Source organism: Erythranthe guttata, chromosome 2 (assembly GCF_056151865.1).
Source record: "Erythranthe guttata isolate IM_541 chromosome 2, IM_541, whole genome shotgun sequence".
Classification (NCBI taxonomy): Eukaryota; Viridiplantae; Streptophyta; class Magnoliopsida; order Lamiales; family Phrymaceae; genus Erythranthe; species Erythranthe guttata.
In genome coordinates, this window is record NC_142534.1 from 9,817,756 (window position 1) to 9,842,503 (window position 24,748).

Genomic DNA, 24,748 nt, shown 5'->3' on the forward strand with positions numbered 1-24,748 from the left:
CAAATGTCAATGAGACGGGCATTGAGCTCGTGGATGACATGGTTGCTGATAACCCCACTGCAGGGGCGTCTTCCGCTCTTGGTGGGGGAGCTTAGATTTTTATGATTGCTTGCTAGGATAGTTAAACACCCTTTTTTTTATAGAACTCTTAGTTTATTTTTATCGGTGATGTAGATGGGTATGTCCACTACTATTTCGTTTGAATTTTCTTCCTTGTTTGCCATTTGAAGTTTGATATCTTGATTTATTTATTTTGACATTGTCAAGAGTTTTATGCTTTGCTTATATGTATTTACATTTAACATTGTATGGAATGTACTTGAGGAAGGGATCAGTCTCCCAAGGTTTTTGTTAAGGGTCGTGCCCTTTGTTCGGACCGCGTGGATATTAAGTATGTTAGGTTTGTGGCCACATTTTAAAAGTAGGACCCAGTAAAACAGATAAAGAGACTTAGATAATCCAGCTGGCCAGGCTATATAGATTATCTTAATTTATCTAAGTGTTTGTAGGGTTGTATTGAAATGAACTCGTCGTAATGGTTAAATAGTATAGAGATAATAACATCGAGAGTAAAGAAAAAACTTGATTTATTCAATGGTAGAAAGTGAGAATTGTCATAAGCCTACGTGAGGCGAAGGGAAATAAACTTGCTAAAGCAACCGAGTCGAAATAATAAAAAAAACTATTCTATGTGACTATAACAATTATTCTTCTTCCACATCTTCCTTGTACTCGCCTGTGCTTGCCATACTGGTTGTATGTCGATTGTCTTTGGGGTCTCTATGCCTCAAAAGTATAGTAGAAAATTTTAGACACTTGTACTGAAGACTTAGTAATTGCATAAGTTGGGATGATGTGTACTATAACGTCACGTACCCACTAAGGGGATCGTTTCTCTTTCTCGCCCTCCGATATATGAAATCAACTCGTGAGTCGCTGTGATTTATTGCGTGATCATGCCTGTTATGAGGGACGACATTATTAGGTTGGTATAAATATACAAGAACATGCGTGTGATATCATGTAGTAGAAGTGATGTTACCCTTGGTGAGATAGTGCGGAGTATCTTCTCTCCTTGGGCAAGTGATGGTTGGTAGGCGTCCCCTCGTAATTGATTCTCCACCTGTAAGAAGGTGATGAAGGGTGGTTATGGAATGCTGATGCAGGTAATATAAATAGCCCCCCAGTTTGAGTGGGATTTTTACGCACCTCTTTATGGAGTAGAAACTTCTTAGGCGCTTAGAGACATTTTTGCAAGACGAGTGACGTGGAAGGTCGCGAATCCTGCGGGGATAGTTGTTTCTAAGCAACTTTTGTATGATGGGGATATGGATGCTAATTTAAACAAATTTGAAGTAAGGCGGGTGTATACCTTAAGCGTAGAACCTTTTGAGGTTCCCTATATTCCAGGTTCTGGGTATAGGGTGTCCGTCAAGGTTCTCGAGACGATACGCTCCAGTGTTGACCACTTGTGTGATTTTGTATGGTCCTTCCCATTTTGGGTCGAGCTTACCAATGGGGCACGAGGCTTCATCTTTTAGGAGGACTAAATCTCCCACTTGGAAGGATCGAGCGCGGACCTTTGAGTTATAGGTCTTGGTCATTCGTGTTTGTACATTTGTTGTCGGATGCATGCAATCTCTCGTAACTCATCTACGAGGTCGAGGCTCCCTCGCATAGCTTCTTCGTTAGCTGCGGGATCATAGTTGGTGACTCGCCGAGATGGTTCGCCGATTTCAACGGGTGCGATAGCCTCTGTGCCGAAAGCCAGATTAAAAGGCGACTCTCCGGTTGCTGCTCGTGGGGGTTTGATAAGCCCCTAGGGTGCTAGGCAATTCTTCCACCCACTTCCCTTTGGCACTTCCAAGCCTTGTTTTAAGGTGTTGGAGTATAGTGCGATTCGTGACCTCCTTCTGTCCGTTAGCCTGTGGATTGGCTACGGATGTGAATAACTGTTTGATGTCTAAGCCGATGCATCAATTCTTCACTTTGTCGCCACAAAATTGTGTTCCATTATCTGAAATAATGGAACGTGGGATCCCAAAGCGACACACAATATTCTTCCATAGGAATTAGATGACTTATTCTTCTCGGATGCGTGCTAAGGGTTCGGGCTCCACCCATTTGGTGAAGTAATCCATGGCTACAATGAGAAACTTGCGTCCTCCCGTGGCGGGCGGGAATGGTCCGACTAGGTCCATCCCCCATTGGGCGAAAGGGATGGGGCTGTCAATCGGTTGCATTAATGCAGCTGGCAGGTGAGGGATGTTGGCATGCTCTTGGCAGGGCTTACACCTCTGGACTACTTTCTTTGCGTCTTCATGCATCGTTGGCCAGTAGTAGCCTTGTCTCAATAGTTTGAGAGCCAAGGTTCTACCGCTTAAATGATTGCCGCAAATGCCTTCATGTACTTCTCGAAGTGCATAATTCGCTGTAGTTGGGTCGAGTCACTTGAGATAGGGGAATGAGAATCCTCGTTTATAAAGTTCTTCTCCCACTATCACGAAGCAAGCGGCTCTCATTTTTAACTTCCGTGCTTCGGTGATATCAGTTGGAAGTTCTCCCTTCTTGAGATACTTTATGATTGGAGTGAACCAGCACGGTTCGTCCTCCTCATTGTAATGCACTTCATTGGTTGAAGTTATCTCCGGTTGAGGCAAGGTGAGGAGAGTAACTTTCCGACTCCCAATGCTTGCCATGGAGCTTCCAAGCCTAGCCAACTTGTCCGCATGGATGTTACTGGAGCGAGGCACTTGTCTTATTTCGTAGCTCTCGAACTTGGATAATAGATTGTGTGTGAGAGCTAAGTATTTGGCCATGGAGTCTTCTTTGGCCTCGTAGGTTTCGAGTACTTGGTTAACAACGAGCTGAGAGTCGCTTTGTATTAGGATCTTACGTGCTCCAGCTGCTAGGGCAAGGCTGATTCCGGCAATCAAGGCTTCATATTCAGCCACATTGTTTGAGGTCGTGAATCCGAATCGTTGAGCATATTCGAATTCATCTCCGTTGGGGTTCGTTAATACGATGCCCGCGCCACCTCCTGTGGCTGTAGAAGATCCATCAACGCTAACGGACCAAGCGGGGATGGAGGTGCTCTCTTCTACTAAGGTCATTTCGACTAAGAAGTCGGCCAATACTTGCGCCTTTATGGCCGGGCGGGGTTTGAATTCTACCCCGTATTCACTCAGTTCTATTGCCCATTTGGCTAACCACCCAGATGTCTCGGGACGCTTTAATATCTGCTTCAGGGGGTAAATGGTGAGGACTACCACTTGATGTGATTGGAAGTAAGGTCGGAGTTTCCGAGCTGCGTTGATGAGGGCGAGGGCAAGTTTCTCCATGTTGGTATAGCGTTGCTCGGCTCCTTGGAGGGTGCGACTTATGTAGTATATGGGATGGTGGCCTTTTTCTCCATTTCAGATGAGGAATGCGCTGATGGCATCAGCTGAGATCGCTAACTATAGGAGGAGGGTGTCTCCGGGCTGAGGTTTCGTGAGTAAGGGTGGAGACGCAAGATATGACTTCAGCTCGACGAAAGCTTTTTGACAAGCTTCATCCCATTCAAATTTTTTTCCTCCCCTTAAAATCTTGAAGAAGGGGAGGGCCCTGTCTGCCGATCTTGAAATGAATCTGTTCAACGATGCCAAGCAGCTGTTTAGTTGTTGGACTTTCTTGACCGATGTTGGTGGAGCCATGAAGGTGATGGCTTCGATTTTTGTGGGATTAGCTTCGATTCCTCGTTGTGAAATCATATATCCCAGAAATTTACCTCCCCGAACTCCGAACGAACATTTGAGGGTGTTGAGTTTCATCTTGTATTTTTGCAGGATGGCGAAACACTGATCCGAATCGGCTAAGTGGTCCGAGACCTTGACGTTTTTCACAAGCATGTCGTCCATGTATGCCTCCATATTCTTGCCGATTTGGTCTGCGAACATTGCGTTCACTAAACGTTGGTAAGTAGCCCATGAATTTTTTAACCCGAAAGGCATGACTCGGTAGCAGTAGATGCCTTGATCTATGACGAAGGGGCCCACTCTTGATCGTCTGGGGCGAGCAAGATTTGATTGTATCCTTGATACGCGTGAAGGAAGCTGAGGAGCTCGCATCCCGAGGTCGAATCGATGAGGTGGTCGATTCTAGGTAAATGAAAGGGGTCCTTCGGGCAAGTTCTATTGAGATCATTGAAGTCCACCCACAATCTCCACTTGCCTCCGGAATTGGGAACAAGTACTACGTTCGACAACCATTCAGGATACTGAACTGGTCGCATATGGCCTGCCTCTAAAAGTTTTGCCACTTCCGCTTTGATGTGTTTGTTGCGTTCGGGACCAAATGTCTGCTTCCTTTGTTTGATCTGCTTCAACCTTTTATCGACGTTGAGCCGATGTAGAGCTACCTGAGGGGGAATGCCCGACAAGTCTTGGGCCTTCCACGTGAACACGTCTTCATTGTGTCGCATGAAGTTGATTAGTTGTTGTTCTATCTCTGGATCTAGATCGGATCCGATGCTTAGGAGCTTAGAGTCATCTCCAGGTGTGAGCTCTATGAGCTTAAGCTCTTCGACTGCCGCTAGCTTGATGTTGTCGTCTGGTACGCTGATGAGGATTTCTCTATCGTCCTCAGCGATCGAAGACTATGCTACGATTGTCTTCTTATCTGATAGATAGATGCGGATGGAGAAGCGTGCTCTTGATTCATACGTGCTGACCGAGCGAGGGTACGTCTCGCATTTTGTGAGTCGCCGCCCGCCAGTCCTCCGAAGATAAAAGCAATGACTCCCCGGGTGGGTTGGTTATCATTGTTATCTTGTTCGCGTCGATGACCGCCCTCCTCTCGTCGCGGTAGTTGATCTCGATTGTTATCTCGGCGTGGGAGATCATCACGGCGCTTATTTTGAGGCTTATCAATGTATTCACCTAAGTGGCCCTGCTTGATCAGCCTCTCAATTGCCAATTTGAGTTGTGCACATTCCTCGGTAGTATGTCCTCTATCCTTATGGAATCGACAATAGCGATCCGATTTTTCTCGTTTCGCATTGGGCTGCATTGGGCTTCATTGGGCGTGGAGGTTTTGGTAGACCTCTTTGTTCTATCACATGAACGATTTCAGTGAGGTGAGTGTTTAGCGGGGTGAATCGATTGAAGATGATTGGCCTTGAGATGGGGGTGGTGGTCGTCGATCATCCCGTCTCCTAACGTCCTGTCGGTCATCATCCCTCTTCCTCTTGGGAGGAGCATGGGTAGAGGCTTCCTCTATTCGTACGTATTTCTCAGCTCGGTTCAGCAATTCCTCTAGGTTTCTTGGAGTCCTTCCGGCAATAGATTCTTTGAACCTACCCGACTTCAAGTTCAGATGCATGATCCCGGAGAGCATGTCTTGTCCTACGCTTGGGACTTCGTGGACGGCTTCCACGAAACGCTTGATGTAGTTGCGGAGCGTTTCGTTGTCTCTCTGTACTACAGAGAAAATGTGTGCTGGGGTCTTAGCATATTGTTTGTTGATGGCGAATTGGTCGGTGAAGCGTTGCGACAATCGAACGAAGGTGTCGATTGATCCTGTAGGTTGAGATTTGAACCAATTCATGGCCCGCTTGGAGAGAGTGGTGCGGAACATTTTGCACATTGCGGCATCTGTTGGGCCATACAAATCTGCCATGGCGTGAAATTTCTCTATGTGTTCTTGTGGGTCGGTGGTTCTTTCAAACTGAGGTAACCCTGAGATCTTCACTCCTTGAGGTAGTACCTCGTTGAGAATGTCCATGGTGAAAGGAATGCGTCTTACTAGGGCATTCATTCTTCAGCCAATTGGATTGTTCTATTGGGGGATGGAAATTTGGCGAGATATTCCGCTGTTTACCTCGCCTTCTCCCTCATTAAAGAGAGTGACTCTCCGTGAGACGCATTACACCGTGGGGGTGAGCGTTGACGTTGTTGTCTGGGCTGTGCCCTCCTGTGATTAGTGGATAGTTGCACTCGGGACCGTGGGTTCGAGGTGGATGAGAAGACACTTATGCGGTTCTAGACTGGCGATGGTGCCATGGGCAGCACCACAGGTGGAGCAGCTGCGGATATTGCGTTGGGAGCATTTGCTCCCATCGTGGCGATGTATTGGGTCACGGTCTCTGTGGCGGCGCGAGTTGAGGCTTCTGCTATCATGCGTTGGAGCGCATCCTCGGTTATCTGAATCGTTCGGGGAGGAGGGAGTGGCGGATCGGCGAGGGGAGAATCCCGAGGGGGATCCACTTGGAGATCGCGAGGGGGATCCGAAGCACGGGGAGGAGGTGGCAAGCCAGAGCCTCCGCGGATCGGGAGGTTGTTAGTTGTGTCATTCTCTCTCCGAGCGGATGCATCAGGAGGATCTTGCTGGCTACGTGATCTGGTTTGCACTTCCACATACGACGCCAAAATGATGATGCTAATTACTTAGATCACCTGGGGTAGTGTGGTGAACGAGCTAGGAGAGCAAAGCGGATCAGTAGCTTGACAATTTGATGATCCTGAGGTCCCTGCGAAATGAACACACGTGAACTAAGCCGGGGGTTGATCCGACGGGAACCCCTCCGACGCTCAAGTCAGATGTACGGATCGTAGAGATGGTAGAGAGAATAAACGCTCTAGATTACATGTGAATAATAGAACCTACCTTAACAAATAAGTAAGAACCTCTATTTATATGTCGTTGATTGGGTTGGGTTTACTTTGTTGGGCCCAAGACTTATTTTGAAGGTGCTTGGGCTTTCGTGTAGTGCTCCCAGTTATTAGATAAATTGGGGGCCCATTGGGTCGGCCCAATTAGGTATATCAAAAAGTCATATCTTATTAGTTTTATTACCTTTGCCGATATAAATTACTTTTGAATTATGTAATATTGAACAAATTTGTCGGTTTTGAATTTCGGTTAAGAAAATAATATAATTTATCAAAAGCAATTGATTTTGGGTTTGCCTTAATCTATCTATATCTTATATATAAAAGAAAGAAACGCTGGACAACCTTAAAAAAATTTAATGGTATTTTTGTAATTATTTATTTTTAATATTTTTTCTGTACTAATTTCTAACTATAATTTTCAACAATTATCAATTTCCTATTTTTCATCAATATATCTCAAATCTAATTAAGAGATAAATATAGAAATTCGATTTGTTAAATCTTAATATGTAACATTTATAATATTACATTATTATATTTTACTATGTTAGTGTACTATATTTTCTTATTATATATTAAATTGATTAAAATTTTTTTTTCACTTTTGAAATAATATCCCGAGCATCTTATATATAAAAGAAAGAAACGATGGGCAACCCTAAAAAAACCCTAATGTTATTTCTGTAATTATTTGATTTTAATATTATTCTGTACTAATTTCTAACTATAATTTTCAACAATTATCAATTTCCTATTTTTCATCAATATATCTCAAATCTTAAGAGATAAATATAGAAATTCGATTTGTTAAATCTTAATATGTAACATTTATAATACTATATTATTATATTTTACTATATTAGTGTACTATATTTTCTTATTGTATATTAAATTGATTATTTTTTTCACTTTTGAAATAATATCCCGTGTATCGAACGGGGAAAAAATGCTAGTATATATAGAAAGACAATCATGGTATAATATGTTGACACGTATATTAATAATAATAATAATAATAATAATAATAATAATAATAATAATAATAATAATAATAATAATAATAATAATAATAATAATAATAATAATAATAATAATAATAATAATAATAATAATAATAATAATAATAATAATCATAATAATGATCATAATAATGATCATAATAATGATCATAATGATCATAATAATGATCATAATAATGATCATAATCATGATAATAATGATACTAATAATAATAATAATAATAATAATAATAATAATAATAATAATAATAATAATAATAATAATAATAATAATAATAATAATAATAATAATAATAATAATAATAATAATAATAATAATAATAATAATAATAATAATAATAATAATAATAATAATAATAATAATAATAATAATAATAATAATAATAATAATAATAATAATAATAATAATAATAATAATAATAATAATAATAATAATAATAATAATAATAATAATAATAATAATAATAATAATAATAATAATAATAATAATAATAATAATAATAATAATAATAATAATAATAATAATAATAATAATAATAATAATAATAATAATAATAATAATAATAATAATAATAATAATAATAATAATAATAATAATAATAATAATAATAATAATAATAATTGATGACGTAAAAAATAAATCACCTAGTGTGTTGAAGCTGGGAGAGCAAAGTAGGTCACGTGCTCACGAGCTAGATATTCCTGAGAACTTTAATTTACTCTAGGATCCTGCGAACAGAAAACACGTAATCTAAGCCGGGGGTTGATCCGGCGGAAACCCCTCCGACGCTCAAGTCAGACGTGAAGATAGTGGGTAAATGAGGAGAGAATTCGAATAGAAGAATTGAGGGAATAGTAATAACGTACCTTTATAAAATGAATTTAAGTTGTATTTATACTTTATTGATTGGGCCGAGATCAATTTATCGGACCCAACCTTTTTTGGGTATGATTGGGCCTTCGTATAAATAACTATTAATTTGGGCCTGTGGCCCAGTAAATATGGGTCTATTGGGCTGGCCCAATAGGCATATCATTAAGCCCCCCACTCTCGAGTCGATGTGGGAGTGAATTGGGGTGAAGTGCCGGATCGTGTCGAGAGTAGAATTGTTTTTCGCCCTTCGTGTTTGTGTCTTGAGTGGATTTATATTTAAAGTGTTTAAATATAAGTTTGCTCCTTGTAGTAAATAATTCCTTGTGAAACAGTACAGAGGAGTATCAAGATTCACGTCGAATAAATATGGGTGAGTAATCAAATTTATTATTTTATATATCTCTCTATTTTATTTTGCTCCATATACTCCGGTGTAGAAAAGAAAATATTCTCTGGTTGAGAAGAACATCAGATAAAATAATTTATATGTCCCAAGCGGGGAAGGCGAAACAGTTGAAAATTATCCTGCGGAAGTCGATTGTAGAGACCGAGATGACTTTTGGCACCGTAGGGAAGGTAATTGGGTCGAGTTCCGGTAAAAAAGTTGCACCGGAGAAAGATATCGCGCGTTCCGATTGCACGCGATTGGGGATATCCGGAGAAATTTCTGCGGAACCAGTAGATGAAGCCGCGCGGCTCGAGGATGTGAGGGGAGCTGCGCGGTTCGGCTCCGCGCGAAGTGGAGCCGCGCACTCCATGTGTGATGTTGAAGCCGGGCACGGAGCCCGGAGTGAATAGTGTGTGAGGACAGAGAAGAGATAGAGAAGGGGGTAGGTGGAGATGGTGGGGTTGGGGTGGGTGGTGCTAGGGTTGATAGGGGTAGGGGGAGGGAGGAGAGAGAGAGAGAGAGAAGGAGTGGGTAGGTAGGGCTGGTAGGGGTAGGGATAGGGAGGAGAGAGAGAGAGAGGAGGAAAAGGTTAGGGGGGGTAGGGTAGGGCGCGTCGCGCGGTGGGAGGGGGGTACCCGCGCGACGCGCGGGATGGGGGGGGGGTCTGGGCGCGTGGACGCGCGTCCGCCGCGCGTGGGGGCGCGTGTGCGGGCGCGTGCGGGCGCGTGGAGGGGCCGTTTTCGGCCGTTTTCGAGGCGCGTCAACCTGTTTCTTCTCCGGGTGATTTTTTGGCATCAAATGTTGGTATTCCTAATATTGGTGATGATGTTGGTACTAGTAGGAGACGTATTCGGTCTCAATTTGTGGACTTTGGGAGTGATAGTGAAGAATCGCTTAAGTCGAATTCTTCTAACAAGTCCGAGGGATCCGAGGTATCCGAGAGTGATGTAAATCCGGATGGAGATGTGGGAGATGGTGATGATATTCCACGAGAAGATGTCATTATAGATAAAAATAGAGGGAAGAAAATAAAACCACTTAATTTGAGTTTGGTGGATTATGATACTTCGTTAACCGAATCTCAATTCGGTGTTCTTCGTCTGCTAGTTGGGGCTCCGAGGAATATTGAGTTGCTCTTACCTAAAAAAGGTGAACGATTGTATGCACCCCCCGTAGGGTTCCACACCCAATATGTCACATATTTGACATGTTCCTCGCAGATTGTGCCTCATTCCACTCTTTTGAAGGTATGTGAGGAATTTCGGGTAGGATATAGTCAATTAACTCCGAACGTGATTCTCACGTTCGAAGCTTTTCGACAAAGAATGATCGAAGTGGGATTACCGATTAGTGTTGAGATGTTCAAGGCCTTGTTTACCCTACATCGTTCAAGTGATTTACCCTTCTTCTGCACACATCCTCGGGTTCCTTTAAAATTTTTGAAGAGCATTAACTTGAAGTGGGATAAATGGAGTACTTTATTTTTTTATGTAAGGGCTCCGACGTCCGATGTTCCCCTTGTTTGGAATCCGGTATGCGAATCTTTTAAGATAATGAAGAATATGAAGAAACGTATTAAGGAGTCGGGGTTGTGTGCTTTGGAGTTCGATCCGAGTTGTCTTATTCCAAAGGGTCAGGTGCCTACACCGTTGCGTGTAGTCTACATGTTTTATGCATATGTGCCTTATTTTGTGTTGTCTCTGCTATTCTATTTTATCCGTGAGTAAATGGTTTTTTTTTTTTTTTTTTTTTTTAGATGGGTGTATTGATTTCGCGGCTCTTCGGAAGAAGGCTACTGGAGGTGCAAAAAAGCAAGCGAAGAGGGATCATTTGAAGCAAGCGAAATCGAGTAGTAGCAAATCGCGCGAAGTGACCCGCGTGGAGGCTTCGCATGTGAGCGGAGATGATCGTAATCATATGGTTGAGGGGGATGAGCTGGATCGAGCGGTTAATAATGGGAAGGATGAGTTGGTTGAGATCGAGTATGTGCCTCCAGGGGGTGCAGGCAAATGCCTGTTCACGTACGGGGTGAACCGAGAGGGAAAGGATTCTTTGTGGGATACGACCGATCATACTATCGCGTTGAGGAAGACCGAGGATTTTGTTGGGGAGTACGACCGAAGTCGGATGTCGGGTAAAGGTCGTGCTCATATGCTTTCGTTGGCTGGAGGAGACATGTGTCGGGTAAATTCTTTTTTTTTTTTTTTTTTTTGGGTTTTAAATAATAAGTTTCGATAATCTAATATTATCTGTTTGAATTTTGATATAGCTTATAGCTATATGGAGGTATCTTATGGAGCAGGAGGAGCAAGTCGAGAAAAACAATGATGAAGAGCGTGCTGGTTGGGAGGCAAGGGAGAGAGAGCTAAAGGCTCAATTGGAGGCAGCGGAATCCAAACTAGAAGTGGCCGAGACTTTGCTCATTCAGAGGACCGACGAATTGGAGATTAGTAGGAGCGAGACCGAGGCGAGTAAAATTGAGCTAACGAAACTAGATCGGTGTTATGATGAGCTGAAGGAGAAGTATGATGCCGAGAAGTTTACGGGGAAGAGGTTTTTGGCTTCCTCGGCTGGAGCTGCTTACAAGGAGTCGGTTATGTTAGAAGGGGAACGTCGTTTTCAGAAGAGTGAAGTCTGTCGAGCTATGATCGAAGAACGAGCCATAGCTGGGGTTTATGCTCCTTTGGTTAGGACGTGTCGTCAGTACTTACGCAAGGTAGGTGGTATTGACGAGAAGATTATTCGAGGCATGGAGGAGGACATTCCAGATGATGGAGAGGATATTGATGTCGAGTGTACTGAAATTGCCTCGGATGCGGAAGCAGATGACCGAACTACTGAAGCTACTTCTGCTCGTAAAGTGTAGTTTGGTGTGATGTTATGTTTATTTTCTTTAGAAAAAGACTTGGTTTTATTTTTATTTTTTATTAAGTGGGTATGTCCACTAGTATTGTTGCATGCTTCATGACTTGATATTTGTTTGCACCTTGAGACGTTGAGTTTGCTATCAAAGTTATTGTTTCTTCTTATTTATTGATTGCACTAATGTTTTGCATATATCATTGTTCGAGATATTCTTGATGAGGGGATCAGTCTCTCAAGATTTTTTTTTTTTTTTTTATAATTTTTTGGGGTCATGCCCTTTGCTTGGGACCTCGTAGGTCTGAGTATTGTTTAGTCCATGGCCACGTTTTAAATATGAGGACCCTGTAAATCAACATAGAAAGATTCAGATAATCCAGCTGGCCAGGCTATATGGATTATCTTAATTTCTCTACGTGTTTTTAGGGTTGGGATGATATGAATCTGTTGTAACGGTGAAGTGATATATGAACAATAACTTTGAGAGTAAAGTAGAAACTTGATTTAATCATTAATAGGGAATGCGAAATGTCGTAAGCCTCTGTGAGGCGAAGGGAAATAAATCGTAAAAACAAATAAATCGAAATATCGAAAAGTAATCTATGTAACTATAAGAGTTTTATTCTTCTTCCACGTCTTCCTTGTGCTCATCCGTACTTGGTGTATGGGTAGTATGTCTATTGTCTTTGGTGTCTATATGCCTGAAAAGTACTGGGGTAAAAAGAAAAAATCAAATACTTGTATTGAAGATTTAATTGTTTCATAAGTTGGAGTGATGCGTATTTGGGATCACGTACCCAATAATGGGACTATCTCTGTTTCTCGCATTCCGAGATATGAGATCAATTCATGAGTTGTGGTGAATTGCTGCGCGACCCTGCCTGTCAAAGAAGATAGCGTTATTGTTTAGTATAGAGATCCATTAATTTCTTGTGATATGACTTAGTAAAAAATGGGGCTTAATTCCACTTTGCACCCTTGAAATATAACATTTTGGCACTTTGCACCCTCGAAACAAATTAATAGCACTTTGCACCCTCAAAATACAACAAATCAGGCATAATGCACCCCAAATGAATTTTTAAAGCTAAAAAATGTAATTTAATATTTTTAGTGATATTTTTTTTAGGATGTCAAATGTCAAATATTTTTTTTATTCATCAATCATTTTGAAACTATAAAGTTCAAAAATAAAAATAAATTTTATCTATATATTAATTTTTTATTTATTTATCAAATATCAAATATTTTACGGAAAAAAATCATTCAACTATTCCGTTTTCAAGTAATCTGAAAGTCATATTTTCTTCCAAGTATTTTCACCTAATATTTTCAAACAGTTACATAAAAGCTCCATCAATCGAATAATTTAGTGATAAAAACTTATTTTTTATTTTTTATTTTGTAAGAAAATGTAGGTGTTTTAAATAATCCGGTGTAATTTTTATTTTTTCCCACTTTGTCCGCTCGAAATTAGGTTGGAGGTTCAAGAAAATAACAATTTATTTTTTTATTTTGCACCCCGAAAAAAAATACCAATGAAAAATGAAATTGCCTTTATTATTCAATTCAGGGTGCATTGTGAATGATTTATTGTGTTTTGAGGGTGCAAAGTGCTATTAATTTGTTTCGAGGGTGCAAAGTGCCAAAATGGTATATTTCAAGGGTGCAAAGTGGAATTAAGCCAAAAAATGGTGTTACCCTTTGTGAGGTAGTACGGAGTATCTTCTCTCTTTGGGCGAGTGGTGGGGGGTCGGCATCCTTTCGTAATTGACTCTCAATCTGTACGAAGATGATGAGACGTGTTATGGAATGTTGATGTAGATAATATCAATAGCCCCCCAGTTTGGGAGGGATGTTTACACACCTCGTTATGGAGCCCCTTCTCGGACTTTTAGAGACATTCTTGCAAGAAGAGAGACGTGGAAGGTTGTGAAGCCTGCAAGGGTAGTTGTTTCTAAGCGACTTTCGTACGAGGAAAATGTAGATGCAAACATAAACAAATTGGATTTAAGGTAGATGTATACCTCAAGCGTAGAACCTTTTGAGATTTCCTATATTCCAAGTTCTGGGTATAGGGTGTCCGTCGAGGTTATCGAGACGATATGCTCCATTGTTGACCAGTTGCGTAATTTTATATGGTCCTTCCCACTTCGGGTCGAGTTTACCGATTGGGCGTGAGGCTTCGGCTTTGCGGAGAACTAAATCTCCTATTTGGAAAGAGCGAGGGCGGACCTTAGAGTTATAAGCTTTCGCCATGCGACTCTTGTACATTTGTTGTCGGATGGAGGCAATCTCTCTTAGTTCGTCGACGAGATCGAGGTTAGCTCTCATTGCTTCTTCATTTGCCTCTTGTGAATAATTGATGACTCTCCAAGAGGGTTCGCCAATCTCGACGGGTGCTACAGCCTCTGTTCCGAAAGCTAGGTTAAATGGGGATTCTCCTGTTGCTGTTCGTGGGGTTGTTCGATATGCCCACAGAGCATTGGGTAATTCTTCAACCCACTTTCCCTTGGCACTTCCCAGCCTTGTCTTGAGATGTTGAAGTATCGTGCGATTGGTTACTTTCGTTTGACCATTTGCTTGGGGGTTAGCAACCGAAGTGAAGAATTGCTTAATAGATAATCCAAGGCACCAACTCTTGACTTTGTCTCCACAAAATTGTGTTCCATTGTCCGAAATAATGGAACGGGGAATGCCGAAGCGGCACACGATGTTCTTCCAAAGGAATTGGATGACGTCTTCTTCTCGAATGCGAGCTAAAGGTTCTGCTTCTACCCACTTGGTGAAGTAATCTACAGCTACAATGAGGAACTTGCGTCCTCCTGTTGCTGGTGGAAAAGGACCGACCAAGTCAACTCCCCATTAAGCGAAAGGTATGGGACTGTCAATCCGTTGCATCAGTGCTGCTGGGAGATGAAGGATGTTAGCGTGTTCTTGGCAAGGCTTGCATCTCCGCACTAGTTTTTTCGCATCTTCATGCATGGTGGGCCAATAGTAACCTTGTCTCAATATTTTGAGAGCTAAGTTTCTTCCACTTAAATGATTACCACAAATGCCTTCATGTACTTCCCTAAGCACGTAGTCTGCTGCTGATGGGTTAAGGCATTTAAGATATGGGAAGGAGAACCCTCGCTTGTAGAGATCTTCACCTATCATTAGGAAACGGGCCGCCCTTACCTTTATTTTCTTCGCTTGGGCAATGTCAGTCGGAAGTTCCCCGCTTTTGAGATAGTTTGTAATGGGGGTGATCCAACAGGGTTCGTTCTCTTCAGCGCAATTCACTCCGTTGGTGGAGACTATTTCTGGTTGGGAAGACGTGAGGAGGGTAATTTTCCGGCTTCCAATGCTTGCCATGGAACTACCAAGTCTAGCTAACTTGTCTGCATCAATATTGTTGGCTCTCGGTACTTGCTTTATCTCGTAGCTATCCAATTTTGAGAGGAGGGTAAGTGCAAGAGCAAGGTATTTTGCCATGGATTCTTCTTTGGCTTCATAGTTCCCAAGGATTTGGTTGACCACTAACTGGGAGTCGCTGTGTACTATGAGTTTGCGAGCTCCAGCTGCCAAAGCGAGGCGGATACCAGCGATCAAAGCTTCATATTCGGCTACATTATTGGAAGCTTTGAAATCAAACCGTTGAGCATACTCGAATTCATCTCCATCTGGGCTTGTTAATACAATACCCGCGCCTCCTCCTGTAGCGGTGGATGATCCATCGACATTGATGGCCCAAGTGGGTATGGAGGTGCTCTCCTCCGATGTAGTCATCTCTACTACAAAGTCTGCTAGGATTTGAGCTTTGATGGCTGGGCGTGGTTTGAACTCAACCCCATATTCACTTAGCTCTAAAGCCCACTTATCTAATCGCCCGGAAGTCTCGGGACTTCTCAATATTTGTTTAAGGGGATAGTTGGTGAGAACAATCACTTGGTGCGACTGGAAGTACGGGCGTAACTTTCTGGCTGCATTGATGAGGGCGAGGGCAAGTTTCTCCATATTGGTGTAACGGTGCTCTGGGCCTTGGAGAGCTCGGCTTATGTAATATATCGGTTGGTGACCTTTTTCACCATCCCGAATGAGCACTGCGCTAATGGCATCTGCTGAAATAGCCAAATATAGGAAGAGAGTATCTCCTGGATGGGGCTTTGTGAGTAGAGGTGGGGAAGTGAGATATGCTTTCAATTATGTGAAAGCTTTTTGACAGTCCTCATTCCACGCAAACTTTTTCCCACCTCTTAGTATCTTGAAGAAAGGAAGACCCTTATCAGCTGATCGGGATATAAATCGGTTTAGGGCTGCCAAACAACCGTTAAGTTGTTGGACCTTCTTAATCGAAGTGGGAGGGGCCATGGAGGTGATAGCTTCAATCTTTGCTGGGTTGGCTTCAATTCCCCGTTGTGATATCATGTACCCTAAGAATTTTCCGCCTCGAACTCCGAACGAACATTTTAGGGGATTGAGCTTCATCTTGTATTTGCGTAAGATGGAGAAGCATTGACTTAAATCGGTTAGGTGATCCGCGACTTTAATACTCTTGACGAGCATGTCATCAATGTATACCTCCATGTTTTTACCAATCAAGTCCGCGAACATCGTATTTACTAGGCGTTGGTAAGTAGCTCCTGCATTCTTGAGACCGAACGGCATGACTCGATAGCAGTAGATGCCTTGGTCTGTAATGAAACTAGCTCTCTCTTGGTCTTCTGGGGCGAGCAAAATTTGATTGTATCCTTGATATGCATCGAGGAAGCTGAGAAGTTCGCACCCTGAGGTTGAGTCTATGAGCTGGTCAATCCTTGGTAAGGGAAATGGATCCTTCGGGCATGCCTTGTTGAGGTCGGTGAAGTCTACACATAGCCTCCATTTGCCTCCGGGTTTAGGTACTAATACCACATTGGATAACCACTCGGGATACTGAACCGATCTAATGTGGCCTGCATCTAAGAGTTTTGCCACTTCCTCTTTGATATGTTTGTTGCGCTCAGGACCGAAAGTCCTTTTACGTTGCTTGACCGGTTTCAATCTTTTGTCAACGTTTAGTCGATGCAATGCTACTTTGGAAGGAATTCCCGTCAGATTCTCCACTTCTTGATCTAGATCAGAGCCGATGCGGAGAAGCTTAGAATTATCTTCGGGTATGAGTTCTACTGATTTTAGTTCTTCAACCGCGGCTAGCTTGGCGGTGTCGTCGGGTACACTGATTAGGATTTCTTTATCAGCTTCGATGACCGCGTTGACCCATTTTCGCTTATCTTGTCTCGGTGTGTCGTCTCCTTTCCCTGACGGATTGGGTCTCTTAGATGGTTCACGTAGAGCTCTCGCATAACATTCTCGAGCGAGACGCCTATCTCCAAGTACCTCTCCCATCCCGTAAGGAGTGGGGAATTTCCACTTTTGGTGGTAAAATGAAGGTACAGACTTGAATGTATGGATCGCGGGCCTTCCCACGATGATGTTATAAGGGGATGGTTTGTCGACGATAAGGAATTTTATCATTTTCGTTACTCGACAAGGATCTTCCCCTAAGGAGATGGGTAACTCTACTTCCCCCATGGATAAAACACCTTCTCCCGTGAATCCTTTCAATGGTGTAGTGATGGGATTGAACCGTGCGTTATCTATGCCTAGCTGCTTGAATGTGTGGAGATACATAATGTCGGCTGAGCTCCCACCGTCCACTAATATCTTTTTAACTATGAAGTTGGCCACCGTTGCTGTTATCACTAACGCATCGACATGATCTTCATCTGGACCTTCAAGGTCCGAGGAGTTGAAGACTATGCCATGATCAGGTCTTCGTATTTGATAGATGGATGCGGATGGAGAAGCATGTTCTTGATTCATACGTGCTGATCGAGCGAGGGTGCGTCTCGCATTTTGTGAATCGCCACCTGCCGGTCCTCCGGAGATAAAGGAGATGATTCCTCGGGTGGGTTGGTTATCATTGTTATCTGGGTCGCGCCGATGACCCCCCTCCTCTCGTCGTTGTTGTTGATCTCTATTGTTATCTCGGCGTGGAAGATCATCGCGGCGCTTATTTCGAGGCTTATCAATGTACTCGCTCAAGTGGCCTTGCTTGATCAACCTCTCAATCGCCAATTTGAGTTGTGCACATTCCTCGGTAGTATGCCCTTTATCTTTGTGGAATCGACAATAGCGATCCGATCTTTCTCGTTTCGCATTGGGTTGCATTGGGCGTGAAGGCTCTGCCAGACCTTTTTGTTCAATCACATGAAGTATTTCAGTGAGGCGAGTATTGAGTGGAGTGAATCGATTATAAGTTGAAGATGATTGGCCTTGAGGTGGGGGTGGAGGACGTCGATCATCCCGTCTCCTAATATCCGGGCGGTCATCTTCTCTCTTCCTCTTGGGAGGAGCATTGGCAGAAGCTTCCTCTATGCGTATGTACTTTTCAGCTCGATTTAACAACTCATCTAAGTTGCCAGGAGGTCTTCCTGCGATAGATTCTTTGAACCTACCCGATTTCAGGTTTTGCTGCATAATCCCTGAGAGCATATCTTGTCCTACACTGGGAACTTCATGAACAGCCTCCACGAAACGCCTGATGTAGTTGCGGAGTGTTTCATTGTCTCTCTGTACGATAGAGAAGAGATGTGCTGGAGTTTTAGCATATTTCTTATTGATGGCGAATTGGTTGGTGAAGCGCAATGATAACTGAGCGAAAGTGTCAATTGATCCTGTGGGCAGAGCATTGAACCAATTCATGGCTCTCTTGGAAAGAGTGGTGCGGAACATCTTGCACATTGCTGCATCTGTTGGGCCATATAAATCTGCCATAGCGTGGAACTTCTCTATGTGTTCCTGCGGGTCGGTAGTTCCTTCGAACTGAGGTAAGCCTGATACTTTCACTCCTTGAGGCAATACCTCGTTGAGGATGTTCAAGGTGAAAGGACTGCGCCTTGTTGGGATTGGTGCTCCTCCGTCAATTGGGTTGTGCAATCTGGGGAACTGGTTTTGGCGAGATACTCTACTATTTATCTCGTCTTCCCCTTCATTAATGATATGAGCTCTTCGTAGAGACGCATCACCCCGTTGGAGTGAATGGTGGCGTTGTTGTCTGGGTTGTGGCTCCCTGTGATTAGTAGATAGCTGCATCCGGGATCTTGGATCTGAGGTGGATGAGGATACACTTATCCGATCGTCATTGTTCTGGGCTGGTTGCTGTACCCTGGGTGGCATTGCGGGTGGAGCATTAGCTGGGATCACGGGGGGAGCGTTAGCTGGGATCGCGGGGGGAGCGTTTGCTGCCATCGTGGCGATGTATTGCGCCACCGCATCAGTGGCGGCGCGAGTAGAAACTTCTGTTATCATTCGTTGGAGTGCCTCCTCGGTTATTTGAACCGTTCGAGAAGCAGGTAGAGGTGGAGCCTGTAGTGGAGGATCGGCGAGTGGTGGGTCCCGAGGGGGAATCGCCTGAACCTCGCGTGGTGGATCCGAAGCACGTGGAGGAGGTGGCAAGCCAGAGCCTCCTCGAACTGGGAGGTTGTTAGCTGTGTCATTCTCTCTCCGAGTGGACTCAGGAGGATCTTGCTGGCTACGTGATCTGGTCTGCATTCCCACAGACGGCCCAAAATGATGACGTAAAAAATAAATCACCTAGTGTGTTGAAGTTGGGAGAGCAAAGTAGGTCACGTGCTCACGAGCTAGATAGTCCTGAGAACTTTAATTTACTCTAGGATCCTGCGAACAGAAAACACGTAATCTAAGTCGGGGGTTGATCCGGCGGAAACCCCTCCGACGCTCAAGTCAGACGTGAAGATAGTGGGTAAATGAGGAGAGAATTCGAATAGAAGAATTGAGGGAATAATAATAACGTACCTTTATAAAATGAATTTAAGTTGTATTTATACTTTATTGATTGGGCCGAGATCAATTTATCGGACCCAACCTTCTTTGGGTATGATTGGGCCTTCGTATAAATAACTATTAATTTGGGCCTGTGGCCCAGTAAATATGGGTCTATTGGGCTGGCTCAATAGGCATATCAATAATAATAATAATAATAATAATAATAATAATAATAATAATAATAATAATAATAATAATAATAATAATAATAATAATAATAATAATAATAATAATAATAATAATAATAATAATAATAATAATAATAATAATAATAATAATAATAATAATAATAATAATAATAATAATAATAATAATAATAATAATAATAATAATAATAATAATAATAATAATAATAATAATAATAATAATAATAATAATAATAATAATAATAATAATAATAATAATAATAATAATAATAATAATAATAATAATAATAATAATAATAATAATAATAATAATAATAATAATAATAATAATAATAATAATAATAATAATAATAATAATAATAATAATAATAATAATAATAATAATAATAATAATAATAATAATAATAATAATAATAATAATAATAATAATAATAATAATAATAATAATAATAATAATAATAATAATAATAATAATAATAATAATAATAATAATAATAATAATAATAATAATAATAATAATAATAATAATAATAATAATAATAATAATAATAATAATAATAATAATAATAATAATAATAATAATAATAATAATAATAATAATAATAATAATAATAATAATAATAATAATAATAATAATAATAATAATAATAATAATAATAATAATAATAATAATAATAATAATAATAATAATAATAATAATAATAATAATAATAATAATAATAATAATAATAATAATAATAATAATAATAATAATAATAATAATAATAATAATAATAATAATAATAATAATAATAATAATAATAATAATAATAATAATAAGAAGAAGAAGAAGAAGAAGAAGAAGAAGAAGAAGAAGAAGAAGAAGAAGAAGAAGAAGAAGAAGAAGAAGAAGAAGAAGAGAAGAAGAAGAAGAAGAAGAAGAAGAAGAAGAAGAAGAAGAAGAAGAAGAAGAAGAAGAAGAAGAAGAAGAAGAAGAAGAAGAAGAAGAAGAAGAAGAAGAAGAAGAAGAAGAAGAAAAAGAAGAAGAAGAAGAAGAAGAACAAGAAGAAGAACAACAACAAGAACAACAACAATGCAACGTATGATTTATCATAACTGATAAGAGGTCAGGAAAGGTATAACCCGACATGAAAAATAGTTTGGCCTGTACTTTTTTTGATTGTCATGAAAAAATGACACAACCATAGGAAACATTCATTTTAAAATTTTAATTGGCAATCTTTGTCGGTTCCTTCGACCCTACACCCGGTGAAAAACACCGGGTGAGTCTTCTGCTGTCACGTGTTCTTTTTTTTATTTTTCTAAAACCTCTAAAGGTAAACCCTAGCGGGGAATCTATTATCACGTGGCAGCAGAAGACCCACCCGGTGTTTTTCACCGGGTGTAGGGTCGAACAAATCATCTTTGTCCTACTTGTTGAACATTTTTATCGAGGAATGTAACGTAATCTTTTTTAGTCTGTACTCAATATGTGTTCGAGTGTAATCACAATACATGATTGTTTGACGATTTTTTCCCTCTAAAAATACCATATTAATCGTTGACAAATATTGAAATATTTAGAAAATTGTAATTATTTGTATGGTTAAATTGTATTGAGTAAAGTTCACTTTGCACTCTTGGGTTATGGTGTGTCTAGGGGTGGAAATCGGAACGAAATTTCCGAATCCCGCCGATTCCGATCCGAATATTTCCGATTTTGGAACGATTTTTTGTAATCCGATTTCCGAAATTCCGAATTCCGATTTTTCCGTAAAAAATCGGATCGGAATCGGAACTTGATATATTTTTTTTGGAATTTCCGAATTCCGATCCAAAAATAATTCCGAAAATTTCCGATTAATTCCGAAAATTTTCGATTTTTCTATGTATTTAAAAATTATTTTACAATCTAAGACTACTATAATTTTTCTATTTCGGGTTGGGCCACAGGTTATTTGTTTTAAAATCTTGATATTTGACCCATTTAATTTTGGCCCATTACTATAAGTAGACCTCATCTTTTACATTCTAAACCTAATTCTTATTTCCACTTAGTATGCAGCTGTTATGGCCTTTTCCTCTCGATTTTCTAACCTAATTTCGCCGCTCCGCCTCTTCGCCTCTCCTTCTGAAGTTGCTGCCGCTCAACCCCTCAACTGCTCCGCCTCTCAGCCCCCGTGCGCTCCTGGCACCAGTTCTCCCAATCGATCATCTTTTTTCGTTAAGAATCTTTTTGGGTGTTTCTCGTTTATTTCGATCGACCAGATCTTAGCGATCTTGAACTAAATTGTTAACATATTTGAAATGTTTTCACAATTAGTGCTCAGATTAATGATATTGCTGAGATCTTTGAAAAAAAACCAAAAGAAATTGTGTTTGTATGTTTTCTGTAGGTTTGTCTGTGTTTTTTTGGGTGTGTTGAAGAAATATGTGAAAATGAAAAATTCCGATTTTCCGAAAATTCCGAAAAAATCGGAATCAGAATCGGAATTGATATTTCAGTTCCGAAAAAAATCGGAAATTTTCCGAAAGGCCCATATCCTTTCGATCCGTCCGATTTCCACCCCTAGGTATGTCGCAAACACCCTCAATTACGAAATGTACCAAATACCTTCTCATGTTTGTATTTCATTTGAATATGCTCACAACATCTATTGACTTTCTTGTTGCCATTTTTATTTCTTGACATTTTTACCCCTATTGTAAAAGGGTTCAAAGCTTATATGGTTCTTATTTTTTTATCTTTATTTTTCCTCAATTTTCATTTGAAATTAATTCATTTTTGCTCTTTTTTTCTTCTTAACTTCACAATAATGTCCAACTCTAGTTATTAGCGCGATCTCAATATTATATAGCAATCTTAACTAAACCACATTAGCAATTGGATGCTTAATTTATGCATACATTTTACAGAAAAAATGTATTAAATAGGTTTTTTGATTAAATATGAGCACTCTGAAATTATGTTATATATGGACCTGGTACAGTTAACTTGATGGATGAAATATATTGTGCACTAGGATTTATAAATTAAACTCACCACTCCCACGTATGTTTCTTTTGTATAGTTGTTATTTCGTTAGCATACGAACATGTAATTTTGCAAACTGAAACTTGCAACCACGGGGCTAAGGGCCAACTTTGACCCTTTTAATGCCCTGGGCAAAAAAGATAAATTGTGCCTCAATTTTATTTTTCTATAAATGATTTTTACCAAATAATAATAAATTATAAAAGAAAAATTGGAATTTCATTTGAACCTTGTTTAAAAAAATATTCAACGGTACAAAAACTCACATAATAAAAAAACAAATCATAACATTACAATTTTAACAAAACACAATGAAATAAAAAGAACGTTTGAACTCCCAACCCACAAGAAATTGTTTTTTCTCTTAAGCTTCCATCATCAGCTTTCATCTTCTAAATGAAATTGTCACCTTCTGTTATAACTAAATACCTGCATAAATAAAAAAACCTAATGGAATAATTCATTGAAAATTTTTTCGAGTTGCACTTTTAGAGGCAAAATCATCAATGATATCGTCGTACTCAATATTTTCCAATTTATCGTTTTCAATTGTTAAAATTGCAAACCCATTCAACCTTTCTTGTGACATCGTGGTCCATAAGTAATTATTTAATAATTTTAAATTTGAAAAGCTTCTCTCTGGCGATGCCACAGTGACGGGTATTGTCAACAAAATTCTATAAGCAATCATCACATTTGAAAATATATCTATTGTTCTCACAAACTCTAATATTTGAATAGATGTCTACGGTTGATTTGCATCACATGCTTCATTTGGTAACATCACTCGCAACACCTCTAGTTTTGATCATAAGTATTTTGCATCAATATCGGAAGCATCACCATGTCTTAAAGCATTAGTTCAAACTTGCTTTGCATCACCCCTAGTGCCAACTAAATCAACTTTGCAACATCAAATAAGAAACCGAATATTGATTCAAAACACTATATTAGTTCAATTCTGCTTCTCAATTGACCAATAGCAATATCCACTACTAGAAGAAAATAATCAATTCTAAAAAAATCTTCTGCATATTGATTTTCCATTTCGGTATTACAAATCTCATCAAAATGTCTCTTTCTATAAATTCTACGTTTCTTGACAAAAAATGGTTCAATTTCCATTTGAGATGCAATTTTTTTAGCACCAATCATAGCAGAAGGAAATCCATTTTCTCTATATATTTCAGAAAAAGAAAAAAGTCCAATTAATGGTTTTATAGCAATATCAAGACGCAGATTGTAACTTTTTACAAACTAAATTAATTTTATGAAATAAATATATCATGCTAAATAACCAAGCTCAAAATAAACTCAAAACTTGAAAGTTCACTGGAGACCAAAGTGTAAGCATCCCTACTTAATTTGGCATCTTCACTAATATCTGCTAATTTAAATAAAACTTCTCTTCTTTGGGAAACTTGGGACAATATTGCCTTAACAGATTCAATATGGCTTTCCCATCTTGTTGTGGACAATGATTTCAAAGTTAAGTTATCAATACAATCAAGAAAAACATTCCATCTCTTTGTTGACATGCTCCAAAAAATAATTTTGCTCGAGTAGAAGAATTTGCCATATCACAAATAACTAAATTAAGACAATGAAAACCACATGGCATATAAAATGCTCTAGGATTAATGTCAAGCAATCTTCTTGAACCCCTTGATTTTTACCTTTCATATTACATCCATTGTCGTACCATTTCCCCCTCACATCATCAATATCATGTCCTAAGGATTAAAAAATCCTAATCCCATTGTACCATCAACATTTAAAAATTCTAGAAAGTACTCTTCTATATTCATTGGAGAAGGTGAGATATCTACACATCTCAATATTATAGTCATTTGTTCTTTATGACTTCCATCTGGTGTCGAATCAAGAATCACTGAAAAATACTTTTTTTTTTTTTTTTGAT

General features: G+C 39.8%; 4 protein-coding genes across 4 annotated transcripts; 1 reads left to right on the forward strand and 3 right to left on the reverse strand.

Moving 5' to 3' along the window:
- Positions 1-2,447: 2,447 nt before the first annotated feature.
- On the reverse strand, positions 2,448-3,341 carry LOC148772291 (uncharacterized). Its single transcript, XM_088814969.1, has one exon. It carries the CDS (start codon positions 3,339-3,341, stop codon positions 2,448-2,450), a length of 894 nt encoding a protein of 297 aa, XP_088671095.1.
- Positions 3,342-10,178: 6,837 nt separating this feature from the next.
- LOC148772292 (uncharacterized) lies at positions 10,179-12,190 on the forward strand. The gene is made up of 2 exons (XM_088814915.1): positions 10,179-11,118; positions 11,204-12,190. Exons 1-2 carry the CDS (start codon positions 10,606-10,608, stop codon positions 11,798-11,800), a joined length of 1,110 nt encoding a protein of 369 aa, XP_088671041.1. The 5' UTR covers positions 10,179-10,605; the 3' UTR covers positions 11,801-12,190.
- A 1,634-nt stretch (positions 12,191-13,824) lies between these two features.
- On the reverse strand, positions 13,825-15,795 carry LOC105976358 (uncharacterized). The gene is made up of 2 exons (XM_013001626.2): positions 14,799-15,795; positions 13,825-14,627 (listed from the first exon to the last, which is right to left on the reverse strand). Exons 1-2 carry the CDS (start codon positions 15,793-15,795, stop codon positions 13,825-13,827), a joined length of 1,800 nt encoding a protein of 599 aa, XP_012857080.2.
- A 186-nt stretch (positions 15,796-15,981) lies between these two features.
- LOC148772293 (uncharacterized) lies at positions 15,982-19,131 on the reverse strand. The gene has a single exon (XM_088814970.1). The coding sequence runs from the start codon at positions 19,129-19,131 to the stop codon at positions 15,982-15,984; it is 3,150 nt and encodes a 1,049-aa protein (XP_088671096.1).
- Between the last annotated feature and the right edge of the window lie 5,617 nt (positions 19,132-24,748).

Coding starts and splice junctions, on each gene's coding strand:
- LOC148772291 (XM_088814969.1), bottom strand. CDS start 3,341: ATGGAGAAACTTGCCCTCGCCCTCATCAACGCAGCTCGGAAACTCCGA.
- LOC148772292 (XM_088814915.1), top strand. CDS start 10,606: ATGCATATGTGCCTTATTTTGTGTTGTCTCTGCTATTCTATTTTATCC. Junction 11,119..11,203: donor CTGGAGGAGACATGTGTCGG/GTAAATTCTTTT, acceptor ATTTTGATATAG/CTTATAGCTATATGGAGGTA.
- LOC105976358 (XM_013001626.2), bottom strand. CDS start 15,795: ATGGAGAAACTTGCCCTCGCCCTCATCAATGCAGCCAGAAAGTTACGC. Junction 14,628..14,798: donor TCTCAAAATATTGAGACAAG/GTTACTATTGGC, acceptor CTTTTCCACCAG/CAACAGGAGGACGCAAGTTC.
- LOC148772293 (XM_088814970.1), bottom strand. CDS start 19,131: ATGATAACAGAAGTTTCTACTCGCGCCGCCACTGATGCGGTGGCGCAA.